The sequence below is a fragment of the Delphinus delphis genome, chromosome X, assembly GCF_949987515.2.
Source record: "Delphinus delphis chromosome X, mDelDel1.2, whole genome shotgun sequence".
NCBI lineage: Eukaryota > Metazoa > Chordata > Mammalia > Artiodactyla > Delphinidae > Delphinus > Delphinus delphis.
The window spans coordinates 26,842,673-26,869,196 of record NC_082704.1 but is presented as its reverse complement, the minus strand read 5'-3'; the positions used below and the strand labels follow the sequence as shown (position 1 = coordinate 26,869,196).

Genomic DNA, 26,524 nt, shown 5'->3' with positions numbered 1-26,524 from the left:
AAAAGAAGAATATTTTGTGACACATGAAAATTACATGAAATTCAAATTTTAGTGCCCACAAGTCAGGTTTTATTGGAACACAGCCTCCCTTGCTCATTCACTTACCCATTGTCTATGGCTCCTTGCATTCATTTTCTACTGTTGTATAACAAAGTCTCACAAACTTAACGGCTTAAAACAACACCATCTGATGACCTCCCAGTTTCTGTAGGTGTGAAGTCTGGGCAGGACTTAGTTGGTTCCCTGTTCGGGGTCTCCCCAGGCTGAAATGAAGGTTTTGGCTAGGGCGGCAGCCTCATGTGAGGCTCAGAGTCTTTTATCAGGCTCACGAGGTTGTCGGCAGAATTCAGTTCCTTACAGCTGTAAGACCGAGGCCTCCTTTCTCTTATTGGCCATCAGCCCAGAGCTGCTCTCAGCTCCTTGAGGTCACCCACATTCCTTGCCCCATGGATCTCCCATCTTCAAAGCCAGCAAGAGACTCTCCCTCAAAGCTGAGTCTCTCCTCTTATCTGATTAGGTTAAGCCTACCAGGGATAGTCTTAAGCTCAACTGATTTGGGATCTGAATTACATCTCCAGAATCCCTTCTCAGCAGCACCTGGATTAGTGTTTAATTGAACAACTGAGATAAAGTGTATGTACATCAGGGGCCTGGAAGCTTGAGGGCCATCTTAGAATTCTGCCCCACCACATTGCTTTCCAGATACCATGGCAGACTTGAGTAGAAGCAACAAAGAACATGTGGCCCACAAAATGGAAAATATTTACGAGCTAGGCCCTAACAGAAAAAGTTGGCTGACTCCTGTCCAAAATTAAGCTGAGTTTCAAGTTCAAGAACTGTGTGATCCCTGTTCAGCAAATAACTCTAAAGCTGGGATAGTATAAACAGAAAGAGGAGGCCACGAGGGTGGGAAAATAGTAGCATTACCAAACTGGTTAAGCATTTAACTCGCACATACCCAAACACAGATGATACTGAACTAATGGCAATTTCTTCAAATGAATCATTTCAAGCACACACTAAGGGAATAATGAAATTACTACTCATGTCATGTCACGATATGATCACTACCCTCCCATCTCTGTCAAATTTTAATATATTTGCTTCTTCTTAAAGTAAAAGAACACAGACAGTTGAAGCCCCCTGTTGTACCCTCTTCTAATCCCATGTCACTCCCTCCCACTTCAGAGTTAACCACTACCCTTTGACCACATGTCCATCTATACATAGACAACATATGGCACGGTCTATCATATTTGGAAACTTTACATAAATGGAATTATACAACATGTATTCGGCAATTTGCTTCTTTTGCTCTGTGTTTATGAGATTCACCCACAACGATGTGTGTAGTTATACAGTTGTTCTTCCATATCCACAGGGGATTGGTTCCAGGACCCCCCATATATCTCAAGATCCATGGATGCTCAAGTGCCTTCTATAAAATGGTGCAGTATTTGCATATAACCGACACTATCCCCCCCTGTACTTCAAATCATGTAAGTATATAATACCTAATGCAGTGTAAATGCTATAACTGTAAATACAATGTAAGTGCTATGCGAATAGTTGCTAGTGTGCAGCAAATTCAAGTTTGGCTTTTTGGAACCTTCTGAAATTTTGTTTTGAATATTTTCAATCCGAGGTTGGTTGGATCTGCGGATGCAGAATCTGTGGTTATGGAGGGCCAGCTGTAATTGGTTAATTTTTATTGCTGTAGAGTATCCCATTTTATGACTATACCATGGTTTGTCTATTCTACTGGTGGTATACATTCGGTTTATATCCAGTGGTTTGCTATTAAAACAATGCTGCTGTAAACATTCTTGTGTAGTCATTGGACTCAAATATGAAAAAGCATCTCTAGCATATTTGCCTGGGAGTTGAATTTCTGGGTCTTAAGGTAAGTGCATGTTTATCTTTATTAGATATTCCCAAATTCTTCTCCAGGATGGTTGTGAACAGAGTTCCTTTTCCCTTAAGTCCTTTCTGACAACCAGCATTATCAGACTTTTCATTTCTGCCAGTCTCTTGAGTATGAAGTTATCGTTTAACTTTGCATTTTCCTCATTGCAAATGATATTAAATCTCTTTCCATATTTTTATTGCCCCTTCAGGTGTCCTCTTCTGTGAACTGCCTGTTCAGAGCCCTTAACAATTTTCCTATTGAGCCATTTGTTCAAAGTTTTCTAGTTGATCTATAGTGCTTTACATATTCTGAATACTAATCCCTTATCATTTATATTCATTTATTATCCACTTGAAAAGTATATATTAGTATATACCACGCACTAGACATTGTTTGAGGTCTGAGAAATATGACAGTCAGCAAAACAAAGTCCCTACTCTCAAGGAGTGGAGAGATGGGCAATAAATAAATGAGCAAATAGACATAGGATGTCAGATAGTAATAAGTGCTATGAAGAGAAAACAGAGGAAGATGATGAAGTGACAGAGGTGTTATTTTCAACAGGGTGGTCAGAAAGGCCTCTCTGAGGAGGTGACATTTGAACAGAGGCATTACTGAATTGAAGTAGAGAGTGAAACCTCTATTCAGATGAAGATTGTTCTAGGCAGAGGAAGATCAGGTGCCAAGGGTCTAAGGCAGGAGCAAGCATGTTGCAAATATTTTTCCTAGTCTGTGGCTTGTTTTTTTTTTCATTTTGTTCATGAGGCATTTCTTTACACACAAATTTTTAAATTTCAGTGTAGTAAAATTTATCAAGCTTTTCCTTACAGTTTATCTCTTTGCATTTTGTTTAAGAAATTCTTCCCTACCACAAGGTTGTAAAGGTATTTGCCTGCAATTATCTTCCAAAAGTTTTCAAGTACTTGTCACATTTAGGTCATAAAACCACATTGAATTCGTTTTTGTATACAATGTGCGGTCAGGATCTAATCTGACTAACTTTTTTCCATATGGATAACCAATGGTTCCAGTAACATCTGTTAAATAATTCCTCCTTTCCGCACTGTTATGTATCAAGTTTCCATCTATGTGTGGGTCTGTTTCTGGTCTCTCTATAGTGTTCCACTGATCTATTTCTTTTTCTCTGCTATATCTTAATTACTATAGCTTATAAGAAGTGTTGACATCTGGTATGGTATTTCGTGCTGCTTAATACTGTCTTTTTTATTCTTGTTCCTATTTAGAATTTTAATTAGAATTTAATTAAATCTCTAAGTGAATTTAGGGAGACTTGACACCATTACTCACTAAGTTCTCCTATACATGAACATATTTTTGTCCCTCCATTACCTTAGGTTTTCTTTAATGTTATTCAATAAAGATTTCTACTTTTCTACATAGAGGCCTTAACACATCTTTTATTAGATTTATTCCTGGGTGTCTTTTAGTTTTTGTTGCTACCGTAAGCTGTAACTGTTGCACTGTTGATTTTTTTATATTGCTCTTATGTTGCTACTGTAAGCTGTAACTGTTGCACTGTTGATTTTTTTTATATTGCTCTTATACCCTCAAACCTTATTTGTTTCAATGTTTGCATATTCTCTTGTATTTTCTACATAGACAATCATGTCATCTGTTAATAATCTTTGTTTCACCTTTGATACTTTTCATTTATTTTCTTCTTATTACTATACTGACTGGAACCCACAGTACAAGGTTGAATAGAAGTGCTAGTTTTGCTCCTTTATTCTATTATAGTGGTGACTTAGTAGATTTTTCTTATCTTAAAACATTTCTATTACTGCGATAAACGCAACTTGGCCATAATGTATTTTTTAATACATTATTGTTTCTGATTGCTAGTAGTTTATTTTGGATTTTTGCATGTATATTCATAAATGAAGTTAGCCTGTAATTTTCCTTTCTCAATAGCCTTGCCTGGTTTGGCATCAAGGTTATGCTAGCCTTATAAAATGAGTTGGAGAGGATTTACTGCCACAGTTTAGACAGTATTGAGATGATCTGCTCCTTGAATGTTTGTTGGAACTCACCCGTACAACCATTTACTGGGTGTGTGGTGAGTTGTGTATTGTGCTTGTTTGTTGGTTCCTTAGTAGATTTTAATGACTGTTTCAGTCTCACTAATAATCATGTTTGCTCAGTTTTCCCATTTCTTCCTGAGTCAACTATGGTAAATTGTAGTTTTATATGAAATTATCCATTTTATTTAAGTTTTCAAATGTATTGGCATAAAGATGTTCATAAAGCTCTCTTATTATTGTTTCAATATCCTATCTACTGTGTCAGTTACTTTACAACTCTTGCATTTTTATGATCTGTGCCTTCTCTCCTTTTTTCCAGAGACTTGTCTGTTTTATTCATCTAGCTAGAGTTGTGTGCTTTATTCATCTTTCTCAAACAACCAGGTGTTCATTTTTTTCTGATTTGTAAATGCATTTACAAGATAGACTTGCAAAGACTGAGTCACATTTAATTCTCTATTTAATCAATAACATTTATTAGAATAAAATTACACAAGAAGAAATACAAACTTTAACAAGAGTAATTATCTGTTAACGTTAACAGTTAAGCACATGAGATCAAGCCCTATCTTGGCATATCCAGCATGTATATATGTCATCTTTATATTTATATTAAAAACTAGTGTTTTATTCTGTTGTTCCTCTTGACTTGGCTTGGTGTTCTATTTTATTAATTTCTGCTCTTAACTTTTTGAAATTCTTTCCTTCTACTTTCTTGTTTACTTTCTAACTTCTTGAGTTACTTTTTAGCCTTTCACCTTTGCTAATACAAGAACTTAAAGCTATGCATTTTCCCCTCAGGACCACCTTAGTTGCACCCTCACAAGCTCTGATACTTCGTATTTTCATTATCATTCAGTTCTAAATATTTTCTAGTTTCCAGTACAATTTCTTCTTTGACCCATGTGATATGTGATTATAAATATCCAAGTATATGTAGCTTTAAAATTATCCTCTTGGACTTCCTGGGTGATGCAGTGGTTAAGAATCCGCCTGCCAATGCAGGGGACACGGGTTCGAGCCCTGGTCCAGGAAGATCCAACATGCCACGAAGCGACTAAGCCCGTGCGTCGCAACTACTGAGCCTGCGCTCTAGAGCCCGCGAGCCACAACTACTGAGCCCGTGCACCACAACTACTGAAGTCCGCATGCCTAGAGCCCACGCGCCATAACAAGAGAAGCCACCGCAATGAGAAGCCCATGCACAGCAACTAAGACCCAATGCAGCCAAAAATAAATAAATTTATTTTTAAAATTATCCTCTTGCTTATTATTTCTAATATAATTTCACTGTGATTAAAGACTACGATTTCCATGATTAATATTCTTTGGTATTTGTTAGTCTGCAATTTAATGATCAATTTTTTAAACTGTTATATTTGTGCTTGAAAAGAACATGTATTACCTAATTGATAAATGTAAGTTTCTATATATGTCCAGTAGAGAAAGTCTCTTAATTGTGCTTTCAAATCTTTTATACACTACTAATTTTTTGTCTGCATAATCTCTCAAATATGAAGAGAAGTATGTTAAAGTCTCTCCTATTTGTGTGTATTTCTCCTTTTCTCCTTGTAATTTTGTCCATTTTTGCTTTTTTACAATAATATAATTAGATTACATACAGGTTTAGAATTTTTATACCTTCCTGATGGATTGATCCTTTCATCATAATGTAGTGACCATATTTATGCCTAATGTTTTCTACCTTAAAGTTCATTTTGTCTGATATTAACATCATGGTACTGGGCTTCCCTGGTGGCGCAGTACTTAAGAATCCACCTGCCAATGCAGGGGACACGGGTTTGAGCCCTGGTTGCGGAAGATCCTGCATGCCACAGAGCAGCTAAGCCTGTGCACCACAACTACCGAGCCTGAGCTCTACAACCCGCGAGCCACAACTACTGATCCCGCATGCCGCAACTACTGAAGCCTGCGCACCTAGAGCCTGTGTTCTGCAACAAGAGAAGCCACCGCAATGAGAAGCCCGTGCACCACCACGAAGAGTAGCCCCCACTCGCTGCAACTAGAGAAAGCCCTCACAGCAATGAAGACCCAAAGCAGTCAAATTTTAATTAATTAATTATTTTTTTAAAAAAATCATGGTACCAGCTTTCTTTTGGTTATAAAGGTTATAAAGGTTATACATTTCTGGGCATATTTTCTTCTGTCTTTTACTTTCAAACTTTCTGTGTCCTTATATTTTAGATGTATCTTTTATAAACAGCATAGGTGGATCTTTAAAAATACAATTTGTCAGTATATATTGTTTAACTTGTAAGCTTCATCTGTTTGCACTTGTCATTGCTAGTTTATTGGAATTCTTTCTATGACTTTAATTTGTGCTTTCTACTTGCCCTATTTTCCCTTTTTTTTTCTTTTTTGCTACTTCTTTGAGCCTGAAGTATTAGTGTTATTTTTAATCTATGGCTGGGTTTGTGGGGAGGTTGAGCAGAGGGGTATTTATTTGTTTTTACAGGAATCATTTTAATCTACTTTTACATTTTATAAGGGTTAATTAAAACAAGATCATCATATCATTCATGGATTCACTTAATTTGACACAGCAAATGGCAAAACCTTGCAATACACTAGAAGTAAAAGAAGGAGTATGACACCACTGCTAAACCCTCTGTATTGTGGAACTCCCATTCTTGTCTCAGGATACGAACTTTGTATCCTGTTTCTGACACCAATTGTCAGACATAAGACTAAGTCAGCATGCTCATGTTGTAAACTCACATGTTAAATATTAATACCTTACTTCCTGATTTAAAAATAAAAATCGATATTCTCATATTTTTGTCCCCCTCCTCAAAAGGGTTAGAGTTATAGGTTGAATTATAGCCCCTCAAATGGTTTGTTGAAATCTTAACCCCCAGTACCTCAGAATGTGACCTTATTTGGAAATAAGGCCTTTACAGAGGTAATCAACTTAAAACTGAGGTCATTAGGGTGGACCCTAGTCCAACATAACTGGTATCCTTTAAAAAGGAGGAAAATTTGGACACATAGACAGAGACTGAGACTGAGGGAAAATGCCACGTAAGGGTGAAGGTAGAGACTGGAGCAATGCACCTCCAAGCCAAGGAGCACCGAAGATTGCCGGAAAACCACCAGAAGCTAAGAGAGCAGCATGGAAAGATTCTCTCTCACAGCCCTCAGAAGAAACCAACCCTGCTGACAGCTGATCCCAGACTTCTAGCCCCTAGGACTACAGGACAATAAATGTCTGCCCCCAGTCTGTGGTACTTTGTTACTGCTGCTGTGTTAGTGATATTAATATTAATATTAATGCAGTTGGAAAGCACTGACCATGTCCACTATATTACTGGAACTAGATGTCCTTAAGGGTACTTCTTCATTTCCCTAATCCACAATTTTTTTTATTTATTTATTTTATTTTTGGCTGTGTTGGGTCTTCGTTGCCGCGTGAGGGCTTTCTCTAGTTGCGGCGAGAGGGGGCTATTCTTCGTTGCGGTGCGCAGGCTTCTCATTGCAGTGGCTTCTCTTGTTGCAGAGCACAGGCTCTAGAGCGCCCAGGCTTCAGGAGTTGTGGCTCGCAGGCTCTGGAGCGCAGGCTCAGTAGTTGTGGCGCACGGGCTTAGTTGCTCCGCGGCATGTGGGATCTTCCCGGACCAGGGCTCGAACCCATGTTCCCTGCATTGGCAGGCGGATTCTTAACCACTGCGCCACCAGGGAAGTCCCACAATTTTTTAAATGATTTTATTCAGTGACAGAAGACAACAAGTTGTTGGAAATATTTTTAATCCATCTCTTCATCTGATAAATATTGCACACTTACTATATGGCATTTACTGGGGATACAGTAGTGAACAAAACAGGCAGGCTCCTCTCATCATGGAGCTTACGTGCTAATGAGGGAGAAAGACATGAGACAAACAAATGTATAGGGACCAATGAAAGTGATATGAAGGAAATACAGGGCACTATGAGAGAGTATAAGAGAGCGTTTGTAGTAGTTCTCTCTGGAGAGAGAATCTTTAAGCTGAGAGCTGAAGTAGAAGGATCCCCATGTGAAGACAGAGGAAGATCATTTCTGGCAGAAGGAACTGCATATGGAAATACCTTGGCATGTCTGAAGAACAGAAGGGATAGCAGAACTTATTAATAAAATGGATATGCGTGGGAAATAAGGCAGAGGAGACAATCAAAGATGGCTAACTTGGAAACTGGGTGAACAGTGATAGCTATTTACTGACGTGAGGAAGACCTTGGGAAGAATAGATTGGAACAGGGTGAGAATCAAGTATTCCATTTTGGACATGTTGAACTGGAAATCTACTAAATCTTCAAGTGGAGGTGTCAGTTGAATATACAAGTTTGGAGCTCAGGGGAATGTCTGGGATAGATTTTTATTTTGAGTCATCAGTATAGGTGGTATTTAAAGCCATGGGACTGGAAGAGATTATTAAGGGAGGGAGCGAAGCTGGTGAACAGATGTGGACCAAGGTCTGAGTCCTGGAGCATTCTCACATTTTGAGATTAGATGTTGTCAGATCTGCATTGTCATCTGAGACTCACCCTTCTTAATTCTCCTGCCTAGCCTCTCTCTGTTGACAAGTGTCAGTTGAATATACAAGTTTGGAGCTCAGGGGAATGTCTGGGCTAGATTTTTATTTTGAGTCATCAGTATAGGTGGTATTTAAAGCCATGGGACTGGAAGAGATTATTAAGGGAGGAAGTGAAGCTGGTGAACAGATGTGGACCAAGGACTGAGTCCTGGAGCATTCTCACATTTTGAGATTAGACTTTGTCAGATCTGCATTGTCATCTGAGACTCAGCCTTCTTAATTCTCCTGCCTAGCCTCTCTCTGTTGACAAGTGTCAGGTCTGCATCATGGTCTGAGGCATTTCCTGCCCAATCTTACTTCTTCCTGCTTTGTATTTCACAGGTAGTACCCCCAGTAAACCTCTTGCACTCCTAACTCTGTCTCAGTGTCTGCTTCCCAGAGGACCTGAACTGACAACAACTGGTACTAGGATTGGTCTGAGAAAGCAGAGGTAAGGTGGGGCTTTGGGACTGGATCATTTGCTACATGAAATGAAATGAGAACGTCATCCCAAGTGGTATGTGGGCCAAGGCCCAGCTGCTAAAACTTTCACTGGTAGTGAGTTGGGAGAATGCTCTGGTGAAAGACAATGTTCTGGCAGATGCAATGAAAAGAAGATGTGGATAACACTGTTTACAAGGACAGTGGAATTGGCTGGCTCTTATTAAATTGCACTGAAACCCTATGGAGGAATAATAGAACTGCTGAGGGCAACTAACATCAGAAAACTAAGTGTAAAAGCCAGGGTGCCTCTTTGGTAGCTCACAAAGAGGTCCTTACCTTCTTCAATGAGCGAGCAGAAAAATCTAAAGGCCAAACTTAGAACTTAATAATCAGAGTCACAAGCTTCAGAGATGACTGAATGCTTATCCAAAGCAGATCTGTTATGCCAGGGTCAGGGCTCTAGTTGGGAAAACCCAGGATCCTGACAAATGGCATGAGAACATCTAAGTAGATGCCTCCAAAGATTTCTGGCTCCCCAGACTGCTCGGAATCCTCAGAGCGTGCGGAGGTAACCCATTCCTCCGTATTAAGGGCTAGCATTCACCCCACTTCTTTAGGGAAGACGGTAAAAAGGCCTCTCCCCTATAAGGCACAAGATCTGCCTTCACCTCTTCTCCTGGTTATCAGGCCAATAACTAGGGTGTAACCCAGCCAGGGATGTACTGGACTTGGTAAGAAAGAAAAGGGTCTATATACACCAAAAGGGCTGCCAGACCTTGCCAACATATGCTGGAAGGAGCCAGAGAGATCCCATGGATTGGATTTCAAGGGTGTTTCAAGTTCTGGGTCCAGAACTTAAGACTGGATAAGGGAGGGTTTATTGACTTGGGAGCACTCTCAGGATACAGGTCTTAACACCTTGGCAAGGACCCTAGGGGTAGGTACAAACCCCCAGTTATGGTGGCTCCTAGAAGCCTGGAGAAAGTGATAAACCACACTGAGCGAGGTTAAAATGCCTGAATTGCCACAGTAGATGGTCAAGAAAGGAATCCAAAGGTTCAAAGAAGCAAGCATGCTGGAGTGGATATGTTACCTGAGGCCAGAAAACCCACCAGAGAGTAACGCGGCATGGGAGGACTCAGGAGACACACCACTGACCAAAGCCAAGAGGAATGCGCGGGTGACAGGGAGGCCAGCATCACCAAGAAGTTCTGCGGTGGCTCTTCTTTGCAGGCCAGGGGAGATGCTAGGAGAGGCAATCACAGAGTTGGGTTCATTAATAGAGGCCAAAGTAATAAAGACCGCAGCTTTGGCTGTGTTTAACTGCCCAAAGCCGGGAGGTCACAATAACTATGATGACTGGCAATGTCAGAGGGGCAGCCAAGAGAGCTTGACCCGCAGGGAGAGGATTAATAGAGTATGGCGCCCCTAGGAGCAAATAGACGGACCACCAATAAGGATGTTGTTTAATTATATAATTTTTAAAAAGCAGCAATAGAAAAGAGGCTGAGGGTTAACACCCCCCAGAAAAGCCATGATGCTCTGCCCAGTTCCTGGACCTGAGTCAGTTTTCAGACCCAGAACCCACTGACTGAAGAAGTGGCTAGGTCCCCAGGAGGAAGGACACTGCATCACCACGGTAATTACAGACCATAATAATAGTTCCAGTCCTTCCCTAAAGGGATCTACGGCCATTTACTTAGGTGAGTGTATGCTGGGGAAAGGGGAGACATTTAGAGGACTGCTAGACATTGAATACCCAGAGATCTAAAGTGTCTCTCCAGGAAGGGGTTCCAGGTAATAAACAGGGAGGTAGAACACAAATTTGGATAAAAGATAGTTTGTAAATATAGGTGTATTCTCCTGGGATACAGGATTTAACACCCTGGCAAGGTCCCTGGAATATGGTACAAACACACCTTGAAGGTTGGATCCTAGAAGCATGGAAAACATGTTGGTTGATGTTAACTTTGGGTAGAAATGCCTGAACTGCCATGACAGACAGTGGCTTAGAAGGCTCAGAGTGGACCCTGGAGTGGATATGTTATGTGAGGCCAGAAGATCCACTGGAGGACTATGTGGCACAGGAGGGCTCAGGGAACACACCGTTCACCAAGGCCATGAGGAGTGTGCTGGTGAGAGGGCGCCAGCATCCCTGAGAAGTTCATGTGGCTCTCCTCTGCAGGCCAGGGCGGACAGTAGGAGGGGCAAACACGGGACTGGTCTCATAACTAGCAATAGGGATGACAGGGCCTCTTCCGTCCAGGAAGGACCAGAAATTCACTCTCATGGAAATGGACATTTATTCTGGGTGTGGTTTTGACTTTCCTGCCCACAGAAACTCAGCCAGCACCACAGTATCCAGGGGCCTAAGGAGTGCCTGACTGTGGGCACAGTGTGTGCAGCTGACCAGGGACTTGCTTCAAAGGAAGTGTGGGAGTGTGCTTGTGACCACAGGACCCCCGGCATGTTACCTTCCACACCATTCAGAAGTAGCTGACCTGATAAAGCAATGGAATGGCCTGCTGAAGGTGCAGCTGAAGCACCAGCTCAGAAGCAATACTCTGCAAGGATGTGGTACCACCCTCCAGGATACAAAGTAAATGCTAATCAGAGACCTCTGTATAGCACCATCTCCCCCAGAGGAGAAGTACATGGGTGCAGGGACCAAGGAGTGGAAGCAGAAGTCACCACATACACAGTCATTCCCAATAACTTACTAGTAGGGAGACATTGTACCTTCAGTCCCCCATAATTTTGAGCTCTGCCGTGTAAGAGGTACTTGTCCTCAAAGAGGGCACACTCTTACCAGGGGCACAGCAAGAGTCCCACTGAACTATAAGCTGCCAGCAGTGCACTCTGGAGGCCAGAGGGATGGGAGGTAGGAATCAAAAATACTCTGTTATAAGGAACTTGTACTACACATGAAGCAGTATGGTATTATTTGAAGGCGGACTTAGATTAGTTAAAAATGTATATTATAGGGAATTCTCTGGTGGTCCAGAGGTTAAGACCCTGCACTCCCAATGCAGGGGGCCCAGGTTCAACTCCTGGTCAGGGAACTAGATCCCACATGCCACAACTAAAGATCCTGCATGCTGCAACTAAAGATCCCGCATGCCGCAGCAAAGATCCCACATGCAGCAACGAAGATCCCGCGTGCCACAACTAAGACCCAGCACGGCCAAATAAATAAGTAAATATGTTTTTAAAAAAGAGTAAGTTTTTTAAAATGTGTATTATAAACTCTAGGGCAACAATCATAATTGGTACACTAACAGGAAAAATAGATAAAGAAACACAAAAAGAAAAAAAAAGAATTGGCATACTAAGAGAGGAAATAAAATGGAATCATATAAAAAGCTCAATTAAAATCATAGAAGACAGAAAAAGAGGGTGGTGAGGAAACAGAGAACAAATGCAACAAATAGAAAACACTGACAAAGGTGGTAGATATTAATCTAACTATATCAATAATCACTTTAAATGTGAATGGTCTAACTGCACCAATTAAAAGACAGAAATTGTTGGAGTGGATAAAAAAACAAGACCCACTATATGTTGTGTATAAGGAACGCACTTTAAATATAAAGACAGGTAGGTCAAAAATAAAAAGGATAGGAACTTCCCTGGTGGCGCAGTGGTTAAGAATCCGCCTGCCAATGCAGGGAACACAGGTTCAAGCCTGGTCCGGGAAGAACCCACATGCCATGGAGCAACTAAGCCCGTGTGCCACAACTGCTGAGCCTGCACTCTAGAGCCTGTGAGCCACAACTACTGAAGCCTGCGTGCCTAGAGCCCGTGCTCCACAACAGGAGAAGACACCGCAGTGAGAAGCCCACGCACCCCAAAGAAGAGTAGCCCCCGCTCATCGCAACTGGAGAAAGCCTGCGTACAGCAACGAAGACCCAACGCAGCCAAAAATAATAAACAAATAAAATTTTAAAAAATAAATAAATAATAAAATAAAATAAAAAGAATAGACACAAATATACCAGGAAAACACTAGCCAAAAGAAAGCTGAAGTTGCTACATTTCTATCAAAGTAGCTTTCAGAACAAGGAATACTATCAAGCATGAAGAGGAGCATTACATAATGATAAAGTGGCCAATTCTCAAGAAGAGATAACAATCCTAAATGTATATGCACCTAACAACAGAGCACCAAAATAGGTGAGGCAAAAACTGACAAAACTGAAAGGAGAAATGGATATACCCACTATCAGAATTGGGGGCTTCAACACCCTTTTGCCAGTAATTGACAGATCAAGCAGACAGAAAATCAATATGACTATAGAGTGGATAGTGGAGAAGGGAGAAGATGACAACCAGTGGAAGCCCTGAGACCAACTGCAGCAAGGTGTAATTCTTCCCATTAACCTCCTCTACTATGTTTCCCATAGAAAGAGAGGCTCACAGGAAAATTGTGCAGTTTTGGAGAAGAAAATCCAGGCAACACAAAGGGAAAACTGGGCAGGCATGGAGGTGCACGGCTTAGATCACTCTTCAAGAAAGAATGTGCCATATATCTGTAAGGAGTGAAGTTAGCTGACAGCCTCCAGCTGCAGCACCTTCCAAGGTCAGCTGCAGCATTCTCGACAAGACCATGCTTTCCCTTGGAAGATTACAGCCAATGACGGAGCATGGCGGCAATACTAGGGCCTGGCCATTTCTGTCCAACTTTGGACTCTTCTAACAGGCCGTCTTTCCTCCAGAACTCTCCATTGGGTTGATCAAGACTTTGTCACATCTGCCTTGCAGCCTAAGTCATCTCTGCCCAATTCCCCTTCCTCCCCCAACACCTTCACATGTGTCAGATCTGCATTATGGTCTAAGGGTTTTCCTTGCCCAGACTTCTTGCTCCCTGCCCTTTTAGCTTTCACAGGCATTATCCCCAGTCAACATCTTGTATTCTTTTTTTTTTTTTTTTTGCGGTACGTGGGCCTCTCACTGTTGTGGCCTCTCCCGCTGCGGAGACAGGCCCCGGACGCGCAGGCTCAGTGGCCATGGCTCATGGGCCCAGCCGCTCCGCGGCATGTGGGATCTTCCCGGACCGGGGCACGAACCCGTGTCCCCTGCATCGGCAGGCGGACTCTCAACCACTGCGCCACCAGGGAAGCCCAACATCTTGTATTCTTAACTCCATATTAGCATCTGCTTCCTGGAGGATCCAAATTAGCACAATTAGCCATTCACCACTGGCATCCACTTTGAGAAATTCTGCAGAAGACACTTAATCAAGCATTTCAAGGGTCTCTTCATTATGATGAAAATGTTTTCAGCAAGTTCTTCAGTTGAATTCACAACTAGGTAATCTAGACAATGAAAATCATTTAATACCCCAAACTCACAATCTCCATCAAAGCATATGTGCTACAGCTACAGTTTTTGCAATCATTGCATTCAGTTTCTCTTGCATGGTACTACAATGATGAAGCTTGTCATAAAAGCATAAATTTGGGTTGTTCAAAGTCAATCCTAGCTATGCTTATGATCATTCAAATTGAAGGTTTTCTCCCCAGAAAGACACAGATTTTTCTTTTTTTTTTTTTTTTTTTTTTTTGGCGGTATGCAGGCCACTCACTGTTGTGGCCTCTCCCGTTGCGGAGCACAGGCTCCGGACGCACAGGCTCAGCGGCCATGGCTCACGGGCCCAGCCGCTCCGTGGCACGTGGGATCTTCCCAGACCGGGGCACGAACCCGTGTCCCCTGCATCGGCAGGCGGACTCTCAACCACTGCACCGCCAGGGAAGCCTCAGATTTTTCTTGAAACTCAAATAGTCAAGTGATGACTTTTCCTTATGAAAGTCAGTGACTTTCTTGAGCAAAAGTAGTCATTTATAGTCACTGCCCATCTCTTCATAAAGCTGAGGAAGAAAATCCTTAACATAACTGACAAGCATTAAGTGCTTCTCTTGAATCTCCATGTGTAGCTCAGGTAGAGAGAGGTTTCCTGTGGATAACAGTGTGTAGATAGATGTGTTAGTCAGGGTAGATTAGACTCTGCTGTGGTAACAAACCAACCCTGAAATTTCACTGACTTAACACAAAGATTTATTTCTCACTCACACGAAGTCCTATGAGATGGTTCCTGTCAAACAACTCTCCTAGATAGGTCTCCTCTAAGTGATGAACTCAGGGATCCAGGTTCCTTGCATTGTGCTCTGCCATCTCAAGTCCTTTGCTTCTAGCTGCGGCAACAGCAGAGAGTTTCAGCATGAAAACTTATGAAGGCTATTGGATGGGCCAGGCCTGGAAGTGGCAGTTATCAATCCCATCCACATTCCATTGGCCAGAACAAAACCACATGACCCCACTTGGCTAAAAGGAAAGCCAAGGGGAAATACAGACGAGCACATGGATATTGGTGTACAATCTCTTCCACGATAGAACTTTGCTTTTGGTGTAACAGCTTTGAACACTTGAAACAAGGCCTCAAGTTGGATTTACTACAGTTTCAACACCTTTCATACTTTATCCTTATACGTCACTTCTAGTCTAAATTATTCTCATGATGTCCTTCCGTATCTCTGTTAATTGCATCACCATCCACCCATTTACTCAAGTCAAAAATTTAGAAGCTATCCTTGTTTCTTTTACATGAAAAGCAGAAAAAAGAGAGCCAAAGAGCCCAATGCAGGGGTGATTCCAAAGCAGCTTCCATGAATATTATGGTCTTATAGGAAGGCATATTCCTACAACGAAGATGGGTTGATCACATTTACCTGTAAAGGGTATCTATCCTAATATTCCCCTAACTTCTCATTCTAGTATGATAGCCCATTAATACTCCCCTAAAGGGAAGAGGGTGCCTTGAATATCTAATGTGAGTATTCAGGTCTGCTTAGCAGTCCTACTTCTCGCAGTCAATTAAGAAACATTCTGATGCATATATCAGTGTCATATGAGTCGGTTCATTCATTCATTCATATATTAAACAAATATTTAGTGAGTGCCTACTAGCCTATGCGTCATGGCACCGTTCTAAGAGCCAGAAATATAGAAGTATACAAAATAGACAAAACCCCTGCCCTCATGGAGTTTACATTCTAGTGGGCTAAAGGAAGACAGGTTTTTAGGGAAAACACATAGTATGTCAGATAGTGATAAATTCTATAGAGAAAAAGAAAGCAGAGAAGGGGGCAGTGGTGGGAATAGAACGGCCTGTTAGGAGGAAATTCCAATAATGTAAGGGAGAGAGAATAAATTTTAAAGGGAAAAATGAGTGCCAGGCACAACTACAAGATTTTTGGCCTGAGTTACCAAAAAAAAAAAAGTTTCATTTACTGACATGGGGAAGACAAGGGGAGGGGCAGCTTTGATGGGGAAAACCAGGGGTTTGGTTTGAGACACATTAGGCTTGAGATGCCCATTAGATGTCCAAGTGGAGCTATTAAGGAGGAACCTGGGTATGAGAATCTGGAGTTCAGGGGAGGATTACAAGCTGGAGATACATATTTGAGAGTCATCAGGACCTAGATGGTATTTAAAGCCACAAGACTAGATGAGATCACCGTGGAAATGAGTTTAAACAGAGAAGAGGCTCAAGGACTGAGCCGAAGCACTCCAATATTTAGAGGCTGTGGAGATGAAGAAGAACCAGCAACGGAGACTGAGAAGGAGTGCCCAGTAGTCATCAAGAGTCAGCCCCCGGAATCAGCTTATTGCAGGGTACACTGACAACGCTGAATTTCTGGATCTGCAAAGCTAAGGAATAGATAGCAGGGACTCCCACCGAGGTACTACTGTCCTGGGAAATCTGGCTGATTAGTCAGTCAGCTTTTCCCTTGGCCGTCTTTCAAAATGCAACAAACCTCATGCAAATTATATGCAAGATAGCAGCAGCATGGCAATATTGTGGGAGATATGGCTAGTCTCTGGTTGAGGATACTAAACACCAGAACCGTGCATGCCACACTTGCAGGAGGAGCTCAGCCCTGTGACCCTCCAACCAGGCTCTCAGGCCCAATCTTGGAGAGCTTCCAGAAGACACAATGAAAACCACTCCCAGTGCCCCAATGGCAAAGGGCTACACAGCTCATTGCAGCCAGCTGCTGCTACTTTCCTTGCTGCTGCCAACACCAGCTGATCTCGAAGGAACACTTTCCACGACAACAGCTGGACCTTACCAGCAGGTTAGGGTGAGGGTGAGGGTTAAATTAGTGTTCAGGTTGGATTAAGGTTAGAACTTCCCGTCTGTGATGGGCTAAATCCCAGTGGCCTTGAGCCTCTCCTCGGGATGTTCCCTCCACATCCTGCTGTAACTGCAACCTTGGCTGTCTGCTGACCCCTCTAAAGTGCAGGCTGTTTATTCTCTCATCTCCCCACAGCTAAATACCTTCGAGAGTGCCAAGGGGTGGAGCTGGAGCTCTCCTTGCTCCCCAAGGCCACTTCCTGATCTTCGCTCCTCCCCACTCTTGAGAAGTCCCTGGCTCCTCCTTGACTCACACCATCCTGTGATTTCACCCTCTCCCCATCCTGCTGGTAGTCTTCTGTCACCTTCCTGTTCACTGCCCTCATTCATAAAGGCTTTAGTTCTTGACTGTCTGTCCTCTGTCCCAACTTCTCTCATCATTCTCAGTGATTTCGACATTCACACGGTCAACCACCCAGCACCCTGGCCTCTAGTTTCCTCAATCTGTCCACTGCCAGTGACCACTGCCATTTTGCAGAGCACTTCACAATCTGGAGCAGCAGTATGGGGCCCTGGATCTTGAAGGTCCATGTACATCAATGCATTTTTTTCATTTACACATCCACACATGATTTCCACAAGTTGACAAACCTTTAGTACAGGAATTATGTGAAGGCGCGTATGATTTACTAGGAATTAGAATTATAAAAGAATTATCATTCTTTTCTGTTTTGTTTTCCATTGGACTCACCATGGGTCAGCGTTTACAAATGGGATGTTAAAGTTTAACAGTGGATGAAAATAAACCCCCAACAATACAAAAATACACACGCAGGAGGTTGTTCATTGTAACACTGTTTATAATTGCAAAATATTGGAAACCACCTAAATGTTCATTCCTAGGAGCACAGCTAAATAAACTATGGTACATCCATACAATAGAATACTATGTGGTTATAAATAAGAGCGACAACAATACCCATGAACTGAGTTGGAGTAACCCCTAGGATATAGTATACAGTGAAAAAAGCAAAGTACCAAAGTTATATCTATAGAATGTTACCTTTCATGTGATAAAAGGAGATATTTTCACGCAAGCACCTGTACACAAATGTTCATAGCAGCTTTATTCATAATAGCCAAAAACTGGAATCAGCCCAAGTGTCTACCAATGGATAAGTGGGTGACCAAATTGTGGTACATCCACACAATGGAATATGACTCAGCAATAAAAAGGAAGAAACTAGTGATGAACACAATGTGGGTGAATCTCAAAGGCATCGTGCTGAGTGAAAGAAGCCGGTCTCAAAAGGTTACATGCTGTATGTTTTCATTTATATGACATTCTCGAAGGGCAAAACTATGAGAACAGAGAACAGATCAATGGCTGCCAGAGCTGGGGGTGGGGGAGGCCTTGACTACAGACAGGCAACACAGGAGCATTCTGGGGGCTGATGGAGCAGCTCTGTATCCTGATTGTGAGGGTGGTCACACAGATCTATACATGCGTTAAAACTCATAACTAACTCTACACCGAAACAAGGTAATTTTACTGTACATAAATGGCAAAAAGTGTAGAGGTGGAGCTGGTGATTAAAATGTGATGAGTTTAGGGAATTCCCTGGAAGTCCTGTGGTTAGGGCTCCACGCTTCCACTGCAGGGGGCACGGGTTTGATCCCTGGTCAGGGAACTAAGACCCCACATGCCATGTGGCCAAAATAAAAAAAAATGTGATGAGTTTAGCCCTAGGTCTTCAGATAGATATTAAAGGTGTATCATTTCATCACCTGGACCATCTCTTAGTGCTTTAAAAATACCAGCTGCAAAGAAACTAAAACTATTAGGTGACTACCATAAAAAGCCATTGTAATTTGAATTACCATAGCCTGGTAATGGGAGCAAATTAAATCCCATTATGTGAAATATGTATCCCCAACATAGTTCCTGATACAGAGTAAGTATTCAATAAACATTTGTGGAATGAATAAATGAGTGAGAGAACGAGAGAAGGAAAAGGCTCACACATTTTGACATGAACCCTTCCTGCCTCAACATCATCAAAAATTTTGAAGCAGAATGGAAGGAGATTCAAGCATTGCTTAAAGTTAAACACAGTGTGCCAAGGGAGAGAAATGCAAAAGCTATGGAAGCCACACTTTATAGTGTTATATTTAACTGTAAAGGTCAGAGCTGCTGAAGTCATTGTTGACACACTTGCCAAAACTGCTGCTCAAGACATGGTGAAAATGATGACTGGGGACAAGGAGTCTCTGTCAAATATCACAGTTCACTTTAGAATTACAGATGTGGCTGGAAATTTAAAATGGCAAGCATCCAATTTCTGACAAAGCTTATATTACTCACTGGGAATTGATAAATCTACCAATCTTGTGAATCAGTTAATCTTTTGCTATTTATCATATATGACCTAAATAAATAATTTCGTGAAGACATTATGTTCTGCTAATCTTTTCCAACTTGTAGAACTGAAGAAGATTTCCTTCCTTCTTTCCTTTCTTTCTTCCTTCCTTCCTTCCTTCCATCCTTCATTCATCTAACTAATGTTTACTGAGCACTATGTGCCAGCCAGTGTTCCAGGCACAGGGGACACAGCTGTGAACAAGAGACAACATCCCTTCCCTCATGGAGCTTACGTCCTGGTAGCTGGAAACAGACAATAAACCAAGAAAAGAAAAAGAGCAGTTAGGGATAAATGCTATACAGAGAATTGAAATGGGGCGATGTGGCAGAGTGAATGGGGGCTGTGTAGACTGGGTGGTCAGGCGAGCCCTCTAACAGGAGATAACAAGGAACCAGCTCCGCAAATATCTGAGGAAAGAAATTTCCAGAGAGAGCAGCTAGAAAAGTGGTTCTCAAAAGGAATGGCACTGTCTCCTAGAGGGCATTTTGGACACTGGGGAGAGGGGAGCCAGAGTGATTGGGGTACCCTACTGGCATTTAATGGGCAGGGCAAGGATGTTGCATATCTGCAATGCACCAGACTGTCCTGCATCCTTCATGGCTTTCAAAGATCCCACCAGGCATCCATGTAGGTGGAAAAGCTGTTTCTAATTATCAGAGTTGAAAACTTAACTCTGCTTAACTCTAAAATACAAAACATTTTTCTCACAGTGTTTATGTACACAGAATTTCCCAAGAATGCAATTACCATGTAAATAGAAAGCAGATTGTATTTTGTTTCATTCAGAACTGCACCAAGAGTTGTTCAACATTTCAAAACCAACACCTCCCTCATGACAAGGCAAATATCACCAGAAACACTGCAGCTAATGGGGATGTTTCAGGCAAAATTGATGATGGCGGAGAGATTTTTTTTTTAATGGATAATACATACCCATGGTAAAAAGAAAAGAGGGGAAAAAGCAAACAGTACAAAAGGGCACACAGTCAAAAGTCAGTCTCCCTTCCACCTCTGTTCCTACCTCTCCCAGTTTTCTTCCCTAGAGATAATCTGATTATCAGGGTTTTTTTTATATCCTTCCAATGGAATTATCTTTTTTCTTTAGAAGAGAGGAAGGGAGGGAGAGAGGGGGAAAATCCATACAAATGAATATTTGTCTGAGCATTAAGAAAAAAGACGAGGAAAGATGCACACAGCAGAGGGGGTATAGTTCAGTGGAAGAGCATTTGACTGCAGGAAAGATGTAGGCACGCGCATACACACACACACACACACACACACACACACACACACCAAGCTCTAAGGTTGGTTGCTCTAACGTTACCTCAGAGGATGCGCAGGGGGACTTAATTTTCTTTAATACACTTCTATACTGTTTTTCTTGGTATGACAGGTATATTCTACTTTTGCAATTTACAAAATTCCATAAGGTTAAAGAATAAAATACAAATTAAGAGAGCAGGAATCAACCAACATTGGCATAAATATAGCAAGATAAACTATAATCTTAGAAACACCAGCAAGTTAAACTAAGGTAATGTACTAACAGAAGATTTAACTCAGTGAGAAGAGAAACAAAAAGTGAGAGTTGGAGAATCAAAAACTGTGAGCATCTCCCAAGGCCTGATGAGGACGACAGGAGGCTGCCTACTGGCCTGAATCAGCCAGCCACCCTTTTTCCTCATATTACAATACTACTTCTAAGATTACTTTACTTACTGCCTCTTTCCTGTTTTTCTGTTTTCTTTTTTTTAGTTATCATAAATTTAGCTTTAACACAGCAGTCCAGTTTCACATCGTGCGCCTTTTCCAAAGTTGGAGATCCTTAACTTACTATGTCCTTCACAGACTTTTCAACAAGTATGAAAAAGAGGCAATGAGATTAGCTTGAGTCTACAAATCACAATCTAAATATAGGACACCCTCAAGGACTGATTTATGTTTAAGATCAATCTACATAATATTCCCAATGCTTAGCAAATGAATGAGACTCTGGCTGAGTAAAATATGAACAAACCTCGTTACGTTAGCACATTATCATGAAAAGACAGAAGGCAGCAAATAAATACTTTGCTGTTACTCATTTTACTGTGCAAGGTTCCTGTTGTGAAAAATTACTTTCGACGTTAAAATATACCATCAACTCACGATCTCTCCTGGCCCACAGCTGTGAAGACTAAACTGGTTCTTCCTGCCTCTGGCTCACTTGAACATCTTATTCCTGCTGAAGACAAAAAGAACAGCAGTGCTAAAGAAAAGGGTATACCTGGTTCCCAAGGTGGATGCAATTGAAGGCTTACACAAGTTGCCTTCAAACCAAACAAAACCAATACAACCCAGTTGAGCCAATCTCCATACAATGGGGTTATTGCATCAACTGTTCCATTCCCAGGGCAGAGTTCCCTGAAGGACCTTTAGGATCTAGTCCTGTTGTCCAACAGAGTGCTTTAGGACAGAACTGGTAACTGAAGGTTCCCTTACTGTAGTCCCCACATTCTAATTCGAACCCTCTTAAAGTCCAGTGTCGGGCTTCCCTGGTGGTGCAGTGGTCTTTAGAGTCATCAACCTACTTTCTCCAACCTCCCACAGCCATGAAATTAGCTTACAGCAAGACAGGCGAATTCACAAAACAAGAAAAATAAGCATCCCCAGTGGTTGAGAGCAGAGCAAGGCTTCTGTAACTAGAACAAGTCCTCTTTTTCCATTTCTTTTTTATTTTATTGAAGTATAGTTGGTTTACAATGCTGTGTTAATTTCTGCTATACAGCAAAGTGACTCAGTTATACATATACATATTCTTTTTCATATTCTTTTCCATTATGGTTTATCACAGGATACTGAATATAGTTCCCTGTGCTATACAGTAGGAACTTATTGTTTATCCATTCTATATATGATAGTTTGCATCTGCCAATCCCAGTCTCCCAAACCCATCCCTCCCCCACTCCCCATACCCCTTGGCAACCACAAGTATATTCTCTGCCTGTTTGTTTCATAAATAGGTAGAACAAGTCCTCTTGATCTAGACCCTGCAATGCCGTTTAGAAAAGGATCCTTTATCATCATGTGTGTTAGTAAATGTAGAAAGTAACTATACAAGCCTAAAAGCAACTGTGTACCTGGGATGTCTTCTACTAATGGACTGCTAGACTGCCTTTTCACTATTATTACTGATATGGTTTTTTAAGAAGAGAAAACAGGGAGAAGTTTGGAATTTTTTAACTTATCAAAATCCTTCTTAGACTCTGGCCAAGTCACTCCTAACCCTTCTTTGCCTCTGTTGTCCCCTTAGCTCGGAGAACCACTGAAAATGGTTGAGAGACACTCTACAGTCGCCATGGACGTGTTAGTGTAGCTGGTAGTGGATGTTGGCATAAAATCGACCTAGATTTGAATCCTGATGGCGTCTAGCAGCTGTGCCTAGAGCAAGTCAATCTCTCTGTCTTGGTCTCCTCTTCTGTAAAATAACATCTAATCATGGCTAGCACATCTGTAGTGTTACCTGCATCATTTTTCATTTAATACTTACAACAACCCCTAGAGGAAGAAATTATAGATGAAGCAACTGTGGCACAGAGAGGTTGAGTGACTTCCCCAAGGTCACACAGCTGGTAAACTGCAGAGCCAAGATTCTAACGCATGTTGGAGTCCAGGCCCTAACCACCACACCTACAGCCTCTCCAACTGAGAGCAATAAATGAGGACACACCTACTAAGGGCTGTTTTGAGGATTAAAGGAGTAAATGTATGAAAAGCCTAATTCAAGTGTCTGATATCGTGTGTATGTTAAAGAAGGTTTTTTTCCTTCTGCACTGGGAAATCCGTAAGGCTTTTTCCTGGGGCAGAAAAAAAGGTTGGAGGGATGAGAACAGAGGCGAGGGGAGGAAGGGGGCGAGGTGGAACGTGGAAAGGAAAAAAGGCGGTGGAGGGGGCACTGAATATTCAGGACGCAAGAAGTGGAGCGGGCTAGGTCTTGAGAGAACGCGGTGACTCCTTCTCAACTGCAAACAGAAACCTACCGGCCAAAGAGCAGACATTAAACCGGCGCGGCCTCAGCCCCGAGCTGGCATCCTCAACCCCGCCCCGGCCCCAGGCCGGCTCGGCCGGGGCGCGGACCGGCTTCCCTTCCGGGCCGCGGGTCCGCCCTACGCCGGGCGGAGCCTGGCCCGCCCCCCGCACCGGAGCCCGGGAGCCCCAGGCCCGAGCCACGCGATCTGCTGGCCGCCCGGGGCTCGGGTCGGGGACGCGCGATGGCGACTTGGCGGCGGGACGGCCGGCTGACGGGCAGCCAGCGGCTGCTGTGCGCGGGGTTGGCGGGGACGCTCAGCCTCAGCCTCACCGCGCCGCTGGAGCTCGCCACCGTGCTGGCCCAGGTCGGCGTCGTGCGCGGCCGCGCCCGGGGGCCGTGGGGCGCGGGGCTTCGCGTCTGGCGGGCCGAGGGGCCCCGCGCCCTGTGGAAGGGGAACGCGGTGGCCTGCCTGCGCCTCTTCCCCTGCAGCGCCGTTCAACTGGCCGCCTACCGCAAGTAAGAGCCGGGCACGGGCGGCGTGGGCGGGGCCCGGGGCCCGGGAGGCCGCCGCCGGGGGTCCCGCGGCCCGACGCCGCCCGGGTGCCCGGGATCCGGCCAGCGGCGCGCCACAGCCCCCTTCCGGAGCGCGTGGGAGCCCCTCGGGCCAGAAGGCAACCTCTCCGGCCTCCAAAGCGCAGCCCCCACCTTTTCCTTTTCACCTTTTCTTGGGATTCCTGCCCCGCCGGGTGCAGTTTTGTGGGGACGCAGCTCTGGCCCGGAGAGGCTGACCGGGTTGGTCGGGCGAGGAGGTGGAAGGGGGCCAAAGGAGATTTGGAGGGAAGGAGTGAAGAGATCTCCGGAGAGATGGCCCCTAATCCTTCCCACCATCCGCCAACTTGGAAATTTTGCTTTGGCTGGCTTGGGAGAGAGACCCTTTTGAAGATGCGTGTATGGAAGTGTGTCAGAGCCCCCAGAAGAACGTGCTTGGTAGGGGCACAGGGCCCAATCCACTGCGACAAAAAGGCCACGGAGTTCGGCGCTCCCCACCCCCCAAGAAACTGGACTTTAGGGTCCTACAGAGGCTGCAGCTTCCCCTCCCCAAACTGCAAGCAGCTCCAACCTCGCTGCTCCCTGGACTCCTTCTTTGGGCTTTGAACACCTCCCCCCAAAACAGCTGCATTTTAGGAAAACATCTAAAGAGGTAATGCCAGATGACTCTTAAAGCTCCCTCAAGAGCTCAGAGATACCTCCATTTTAACTGGAAACAAAATCTAAAAGAATGAAGCGATAATGATGCAATTTCAGGTAGTTCTGCAGCTGGGGGGATGTTCCCCGTGGTCCTCGTTCGCTGGGCACACTGCCAACTCGGAAGACTGGCCTTGGCTCAGAATTAGAGAAACACAGCCCACAGTCTTGACCACGTAGGTCGGCCTTGGAGGCTAACAGTCAAAGCATTTTGCCTTTGGCTCTGGGAGGCCAGAGCTGGCAGTCTCACCTGACAGCTGACAAACAAGCCCGATGGAATCTTCCTTATCACTGAGTCCTCGAGGCCAGTGCACATTTCACCTGTGCCTGGGAATAGAGTTGCCTTCTCTTTCTCTAGGAAGGGAGGGTAGTGAGATCGTGGGGCATTTCTGTCAAGGCTCTCTTTCTTCCCCAGCCCCCTTTCCCTCAGCAACATCTGGCTTGCAGTCTGTAAACAGTTCTCCTCTGAATTTTAATGACTCAGTTTCTCCCCACTTCACTCTGCTCTCCACAAAGTATGGAACTCCTCCTTTGGAATGTGTACCAAGGGGAGGGAAGCAGAACTTCAAAGGCTGGTTTAAGTACTGTGGCTTTGCTGCTAACCATCTAGAATATATACAGTCATCCCTCCGTATCCGGAAGGGCATTGGTTCCAGGACACGGCCCCCCAACCAAAATCCCCAGATGCTCAAGTCTCTTACAGGAAATGGAGTAGTATTTGCATGTAACCTATACAGTCGTCCTGTACACTTTAAATCATCTCTAGATTGCTTATAATACCTAATACAAGGTAAGTACTATATAAATCGCTGTAAATACAATGTAAATGCTATGCAAATAGTTGCCGATGTGCAGCAAATTCAAATTTTGCTTTTTGGAACTTTCTGGAATTTTTTTTTCTGAATATTTTCAATCCACAGTTAGTTGTGGAACCCACAGATACGGAGGGCTGACTTCATCTCATTGGATTTTTAACAGCTTTACTGAGATATCATCGACATAAAAATTGTATGTTTAAGGTGTACAACTTGATGTTTTGATATATGTATACATTGTGAAGTGATCACCACAATCAAGCTAATTAACGTATCCATCACCTCTACCTAGTTACCATTTCCTGTGTGTATGTGTGTGTGTGTGTGTAAATCGTTGGATTTTTACGACACCTGCCTCCTGCCCTGTAAGGTCCACAGGGCACGAAGTATTATGCCCACTTTCCAGATGCACAGTTCGGCTCAGATTGGCCACACCACTCATCAGTGACAGAGCTGAGCTCCACCACCTGGCCTTCCGACTCCAATGCCCATGCCCTGTTATTTCCTGCTGCCTTTCTCTCTGCCTTCATTAAGTGATCACGGTGTGCATGATGCTGGGGACAACGCAAGATGAAAGGGGCATGGTCCCTGTGCCCCAGAGCTTACAGAGCAAAAGAATAAGACTAGTGTGTCCATAGCATGTGATTGCTAAGGTTAAAGTGCTATAGCAATTCACACCTCTGATGACGGAGGAGGAGGAGAAGATGTGAAGATGTCACAGTGGAGAAAAACCATCGGAGTTTGGTGTTGGGAGAATGAGTAGGAGTTTTCCATCAAAGATGGGGAGAAAGATACTGCAGAAAATGCCACAAGCAAAGGCACAGAGGTGGGAAGGCATGCAGCGTGACTGGAGCATAAGGTGTGTCTCTGGCTGTAATGGGAAATACAGCCAGAAAAGCAGGTTGGAATGAGATCTTGGAGGGCCAGATTAA

General features: G+C 43.4%; 1 protein-coding gene and 1 long non-coding RNA gene across 2 annotated transcripts in view; one reads left to right on the top strand and one right to left on the bottom strand.

The window, feature by feature from the left end:
- The window catches only part of LOC132417825 (uncharacterized), a 75,451-nt gene extending 51,853 nt beyond the window's left edge, over positions 1-23,598 (bottom strand). The window contains exons 1-2 of the long non-coding RNA XR_009517941.1: positions 23,543-23,598; positions 21,672-21,747 (exon numbers count right to left, since the gene is read on the bottom strand). This is a non-coding gene — a long non-coding RNA (uncharacterized lncRNA). The remainder of the gene's footprint in view (positions 1-21,671; positions 21,748-23,542) is intronic.
- A 175-nt stretch (positions 23,599-23,773) lies between these two features.
- The window catches only part of SLC25A43 (solute carrier family 25 member 43), a 37,478-nt gene continuing 34,727 nt past the window's right edge, over positions 23,774-26,524 (top strand). The window contains exon 1 of the mRNA XM_060001634.1: positions 23,774-24,048. Coding sequence (XP_059857617.1) covers positions 23,774-24,048 — 275 coding nt within the window. The remainder of the gene's footprint in view (positions 24,049-26,524) is intronic.